This window comes from Alosa sapidissima, chromosome 1 (assembly GCF_018492685.1).
Source record: "Alosa sapidissima isolate fAloSap1 chromosome 1, fAloSap1.pri, whole genome shotgun sequence".
Lineage (NCBI taxonomy): Eukaryota > Metazoa > Chordata > Actinopteri > Clupeiformes > Clupeidae > Alosa > Alosa sapidissima.
In genome coordinates, this window is record NC_055957.1 from 45258124 (window position 1) to 45265344 (window position 7221).

At 40.4% G+C, this 7221-nt stretch overlaps 1 protein-coding gene across 1 annotated transcript; it reads left to right on the forward strand.

The window, feature by feature from the left end:
• Window positions 1-5071: 5071 nt before the first annotated feature.
• LOC121677772 lies at window positions 5072-6971 on the forward strand. Its single transcript, XM_042056763.1, has 2 exons — window positions 5072-6141; window positions 6750-6971. The coding sequence occupies exons 1-2, from the start codon at window positions 5239-5241 to the stop codon at window positions 6765-6767; spliced, it is 921 nt and encodes a 306-aa protein (XP_041912697.1). The 5' UTR covers window positions 5072-5238; the 3' UTR covers window positions 6768-6971.
• Window positions 6972-7221: the final 250 nt, after the last annotated feature.

Consider the following 7221-nt stretch of genomic DNA (forward strand, 5'->3'; position numbering starts at 1 on the left):
CCAATCCAGTCCAGTCCAGTCCAGTCCATTCCAATCCGATCCAATCCAATCCAATCCAATCCAATCCTGTCCAATTCTGTCCAGTCCAATCCCAATCCAATCCAGTCCAATTCAATCCAATCCAATCAACAATCACATGAAGTAGGTTCATATTTCAGCAATCCCAATCCAGTCCAATCAAATCTAATCCAGTCCAGTCCAATCCAGTCCAATCCAATCCAATCCAATCCAGTCCAGTCCAGTCCAGTACAATCCAGTCCAGTCCAGTCCAATTCAATCCAATCCAATCAACAATCACATGAAGTAGTCTCATATCTCAGCAATCCCAATCCAGTCCAATCAAATCCAATCCAGTCCAGTCCAATCCAATGCAGTCCAATTAAATCCAATCCAATCAACAATCACATGAAGTAGGCTCATATCTCTGCAATCCCAATCCCAATCCAGTCCAGTCCAATCCAATCCAATTCAATCCAATCCAATCAACAATCACATGAAGTAGGCTCATATCTCAGCAATCCAAATCCAATCCAATCCAGTCCATTCCATTCCAATCCAATCCTGTCCAATTCAGTCCAGTCCAATCCCAATCCAATCCAGTCCAATTCAATCCAATCCAATCAACAATCACATCAAGTAGGCTCATATCTCAGCAATCCCAATCCAATCCAATCCAGTCCATTCCAATCCAATCCAGTCCAGTCCTGTCCAATTCAGTCCAGTCCAATCCCAATCCAATCCAGTCCAATTCAATCCAATCCAATCAACAATCACATCAAGTAGGCTCATATCTCAGCAATCCCAATCCAATCCAATCCAGTCCATTCCAATCCAATCCAGTCCAGTCCTGTCCAATTCAGTCCAGTCCAATCCCAATCCAATCCAGTCCAATTCAATCCAATCCAATCAACAATCACATCAAGTAGGCTCATATCTCAGCAATCCCAATCCAGTCCAATCAAATCCAATCCAGTCCAATCCAATCCAGTCCAATTAAATCCAATCCAATCCAATCAACAATCACATGAAGTAGGCTCATATCTCTGCAATCCCAATCCAGTCCAATCCAATCCAATCCAGTCCAGTCCAGTCCAGTCCAATCCAATCCAATCCAGTCCAGTCCAGTCCAGTCCAGTCCAGCCTTGTCTAGTCTAGCTTAGTCTAGTCCAGTCCAATCCCAACTTCTGCTCATTTGCTTGGCCCCCTCATTGCTGCTTGCAGCTATATTTATTATTATTACGCTTCCGTCATTGAAGTCAATGGCAGCCCATAGAACCGTCTGGTGAAAAGTTGTGAAATTTGGCACACTGATTAGGGACAGTCCCATGATTAATGTCACCAAGTTTCATGCCGGCACCTCGAGCGCTCTAGCGCCACCAACAGGCCAAAGTTGGACATGCGTTCACGCACGAAACTTTTGACCCGTAGGCCCAATTGTCAAAAATGAGGTATCGTTGGAATCCTTGGGCCAATCCGAGTCCAACGCACCCTATGACGTCAATTTCCGCCATGATGGATTTTCCGCCATTTTGGATTTAATCAAAAACACTAAAAAGTTTTCACAGGTCACAAATTTTGTCCAATCGACACCAAATCTGACACACATGATCTTCAGACCAAGCCTCACAAAAGATACTCCTTTTCGTCTTCGGAACTAAAACCGTTCACCCGTAACAGCCAATCAAAATTTACGGCGAAGACGCCAAACAGGAAGTGAGCTCATATCTCAGCAACCCATTGATCTATTATAACCAAACTTTGTACATGGACTCAAGACCCAATCAGGGGGACGCTCAAGAAATCTGGTGACCTTTGACCTCTAGGGGGCGCTGTAATTTAAAAACATGCCTTTTGGCCTGTAGCTGCTGTTGTGCTTAGAATTAAAATGCACTAGTGGTGTCGGGTAATACTGTTGGAGGTCCTTAGGCCGACCCAAGCCAACTTGTGATGTCATCGTTATTGATTCGGCCGCCATATTGGATTAAATCAAAAACACGTACAAGTTTTCGCAGATCACAAATTTCAGCGGATCCTCACCAAAATTGGCAGAGACCATCTTTAGACCATGCCTTATCAGTGTATTTTTTTCTGGAACAATTGATAGAAGCGTTCGCCTGTAACAGCCAATCGAAATTTGCCGGCAAAGCCGCCAAACAGGAAGTGAGCTCATATCTCAGCAACGCTTTCATGTATCAAAACCAAACTTAGTACATGGTCCTCAGGACCCATCAGGAGGACGCTCAATAAATTTGGTGACCTTTGACCTCTAGGGGGCTCTGGAATTGGCAAAAATGTATTTTGGCCTGTAGTTGCTGCATTATTCTGCAATGGAGGTCAATGGCAGCCCATAAAACCGTCTGGTTCATCCTGATGATGCACAAATAATTTGTTGACCTTTGACCTCTATGGGGGCATTGAAATCACAGCAAGCATGATCATATCTCAATCGATCTTTTATTTTTGATGTGAAACTGATGACAGCAAGTTCCATCTAGTTCATTCTAATGTGTGCGTGCAAGGGTGGGACGGGGTGGGATGGGCAGGGGTGGTTGCGGCGGTGGGCTGGCTGGGGGAGGGGGCGGCGACACTCAGCCCTGGTTCAGCCCCACAAAATCAGTTATGTTTTGATGTGAAACTTGACCTTGTAACTCAGCCAATCTTGGGTTGTTTGGCATGGAACTTGCTGTGACTGCTTAATGCTATATGCCTGATGCCACAGCATTGAGTTGCATGGCAAATCTGGCCTGCTGATCTCTCTGCTTGGCCCCCACATTGCTGCTTGCAGCTATATTTAAAGTTTAGTTTTTCTACACAAACAGTGAGTACACTCTCCAGGTAGAAACTTTTTTCCCCTTTATGGAAGTGGCACACATTGATTTGGCATAATATGCAGAATGTACTTCGTGTTCTCAGGGCAGCAGTCCTCACAAATCACCACCTGCAAACAGGGAACAGAGAAGATTAATATGCTGTAAAACACACAGAACATGAAAAGACCATCACTGAAGCACTACTACCTTCACATGCATCTTTAATAAACACACACCTTGGCACAAGTAAGCTTAAATAAGGGCTATGAGATGAAGAACATGTAGCCCAGAGCCATATAAAGGTAGAGTTGCGACAACTCCATTGACGCTAATGTTCCATTTTTTTCCAACAATGGCAGCTAATGGAAGCCTCAAATAGTTCCCGGAAGTTAACAATTAATAATAGCAGCAGTGCAGTTACAGCAGTATAGACTGTTTGAAGCCAACATTTCAGACTCAGATTTACATTCCTTTGCCTCATCCGAATAATAATAATAATAATAACAGTAATAGTAGTAAAGTAATAGTAGGCTATCACAAGAGCCTAATTATAATAATAAACGATGTATCGACTATGACTTTTCTGCTGCTCAGTCATATCAGTTCAACATCAAATAGGCCTAAATTAAAAGAGGCTAAAAGCCCAATAAATGTGCCACACGTAATAGCCGAATATAAGATACTTGCCTATCCCATTTCAATTAGGCAGCACCACCACAAGCTGTCATTAAGTTTTTGCGTTTAGTAGGCAACTTGACGTGACGTTTCTTGGGCATTTAGCTTCACCATCACGTCAAGTTGTAACGCGGGGGGAAGCGATGAGTGCTTCCGGGAATGCGAAAGAGCCGCCAGACTCATTGGAAATGGCGTTTGGTGGACTGGGATGTGATCATGGATTGTTAAGCATGGATAAGTTTGAAACTAGATCTAATGATTTGGAGGAGTTGTCAGGGGAGCATGATAGTGAGAGTACTATAAGCGAAGGTGACGAAGGTGAATGGAATTTAATTCAAAGAGCATCGAAGAAAAGAAAAGGAAATACTAAACTAGATGAAACGAAAAGAGTTAGGACTGAGGTTAAAGTAGTGATTCGATTTCAAACCCCCTGTGTATTAAACCCATTAAAAGTCAGTGAAGCAATTTATAAGCAAATAGGAGAAGTTTGCTCCGTCAGAACGCTAAGAGATGGTAACCTGTTAGTGGTTTGTCAAGACAGTGATCAGAGAATGGGATTGATGAAACTTAAAACGTTACTGGGGAAAAGTGTTAAAGCCCAAGACTGGGAAGAAAGGGGTAAAATAATGGCGGTGATATCTGGAGTATCGACAGACTTGTCAGAAGAAGACATTAAAAGCAATGTTAAACGAGTTCGAGTCAGCAAAGTCAAGCGTTTGCAAGTACTTAGGAATGGAAGTAAAGGACCAAGTTTGTCTGTCTTGTTAGTGTTGGATGAGGTTAAGATGCCTGAACGAATCATGATTGGGTATGTAAGTTATATGACGAGGACTTACATCCCCCCACCAACTAGATGCTTTAAATGTCAGCGATATGGACATATTTCTTCTGCGTGCAAATCAAAACCCAGATGTGCTAAATGTGGAGGCGAACATGAATATGGTAAATGTGCGGAAGGAACGAAAATCAAGTGCTGTAATTGCGGAGGTGAACATAGTGCGGCCTGCAAAGGGTGCGAAATGCATAAAAGAGCAGTTCAAGTGCAAAATGTTAAGGTAAAAGAGATCATTACTTATGCTGAAGCCATTAAAAAGGTTGACAAAGAAAACCAAGCAAAATCAAGGGTTAAAGTAGGTATGGCCCCTTTAGATTTAACCCCTAGTCAAGCTCAAACGACCCAGAAATGTTGTAAGGTAACTGAAGATACTTTAATTGTGGATAAGAAAAGTTTCATTGCTTTTATGGTGGAAGTGGTTAACTGTTCAGCCCAAGTGGCAAGTAGAAGTGATAGAATTAAAATAATTAAAAGAGCAGCAGAAAAGTATCTAGAGATTCATGATTTGTCAGTTGACTCTATTCATAACATGGTATTAGGAATTTCTGATAGCCAGGTACCAGGTGGCAGTTCGTAATGAGTCTATCAATTTTACAGTGGAACGCCAGAAGTTTAATTGCTAATGGTCAGGAACTTAAGAACTTTATTGAGGAATTAGATATTAAACCCAACATTATCTGTATACAGGAAACCTGGTTAAAATCATCACTTGATTTCATAATATATGGATATACAGCAGTACATAAAGACAGGGATACTGCAGGAGGTGGAGTGGCCACATTTATTCAGCAGGGGATTAATTACAGAGCTTTAAATGCAGATAAAGAGGTTGAAACAGTCCTGGTTGAGATCTGGGTAGGTAAAACTAAGATTAAAATCGTCAACTTTTATAACCCTTGTAAAAGAATCCTGAGAGAAATGCTAGACAATATGTGTGAGGAGGGAAATGGGAAGCTAGTATTATGTGGAGATTTTAATGCACATAACACTCTGTGGGGAGGTACTAAGGTGGATGAAAATGGGAGCACTATTGAGGAGTTTATGGATGATTATAAGTTGGTTTGTTTAAATGACGGAAGGAATACTAGGTATGATGCGTCTCATGGAACAGGATCAGCAATAGATCTTACATTAGTATCTGATCAGATAGCAGGGGTAAGTGAATGGGAGGTTAGTGAAAATTCTCTTGGCAGTGATCACTATATTATTTGGTTAGGTATTAGAAATCAAAATGTGTGCCTTGAAGAGAATTGGTTTCCAAGATGGAGAATGAAAGAAGCAAACTGGGGGTTATATAGCATGAAGGCAAGTGGCAGGCTAATGGGAATAATGTCAGAAATGAGTAATGATGTTGATGAGTTAAATTCAACAATTACAAATATTTTATGTGAGTCAGCGGAGGAGGTTCTTGGCAAATCTTCTGGGATGAGGAAAAGAAGAATGGTACCTTGGTGGTCAGATGATTGTAAGGAAGCAATTAAAGCCAGAAATAAAGCTTTCAAAATTGTTAAATCAAATCATTCCTATACCAACTTAATGGAATATAAAAAATTACACTCAAGGGTTAAAAGAGTCATAAAAGAAGCTAAAAGGACATATTGGCGTGACTTTTGTGGTAAAATAGGAGCAGAAGTCAAAGTGGGTGATGTTTGGAGCATGATTAAAAAGATGGGAGGCATTAGAAGGGAATTTTCTCTACCTGTAATTAAAAATAATGATAAAGAGGCAGTAACTAATCAAGAGAAAGCAGAGATGCTTGCAAAAAGTTTTGTTAAGGTTCATAGTTCAAAAAACCTAACTGATGAGGAATTGTCTTGGAGAGTTAAAGTTATGGATGAGAGTAAAGGGCTACTGGGGAAACATGTAATAAACGAGAGTGTACTAGATAAGGAATTTACGTTATTTGAACTTAGGAGAGCGTTAAATGGGGTTAGGAATACTTCACCGGGGAAGGATGGTGTATGTTATAAAATGATTAATGAAGTCGATGATATGGCTAAAATGATAATTTTAAGTCTTTACAATAAGGTTTGGGAGCAAGGAAGATTGCCTTTGGGCTGGAAACATTCTGTAGTGGTTCCTATTGGGAAACCAGGGAAAGATAAGACTGAAGTTAAAAGTTACAGGCCAATAGCATTAACATCTAACTTATGTAAGCTTATGGAGAAAATGATCACTAGAAGACTAATGTATGAAATTGAAAAAAGAGGTCTTGTCTCCCCACACCAGAGTGGGTTCCGTAATGGACGTACTACGATGGACCCTGTTGTATGTCTAGAAAATGAAGTAAGGAAAGCGCAAGTCAGTAAAGAATCAGTCTTAGCAACATTCTTTGATATAGAGAAAGCGTATGATATGCTATGGAAGGAGGGACTGTTAATTAAGCTGAATAGAATGGGTATTAGTGGTAAGATGTTTAACTGGATTAGAGACTTTTTAAAGGATAGAACAATAGAAGTGAGAGTTGGGGTTAATTTTTCTAACATCTATTCAATAGAAAACGGAACACCTCAGGGTAGTGTATGCAGTCCAGTGCTGTTCAACATCATGATTAATGATGTTTTCAATACAATAGACGACATTAGAATTAATAGAGCATTATATGCGGATGATGGAGCTTTGTGGGTAAAAGGACGCAATATTGATAATATTACAACCAAAATTCAACTGGCTATTAACAAGGTAGAAAAATGGGCATGTGAGTGGGGTTTTCATTTGTCTATACAGAAGACTCAATTTATTTGTTTTTCAAAGAAAAGAATAAATCCCACACTAGAACTTAAGTTATATAATCAATCATTAAAACAAGTTAACGTTATTAGGTACCTGGGAGTGTGGTTTGATGTCAAGTTAACATTTAAGGAACACATACAGAAAATAAATGAGAGGTGCAAAAAGGGC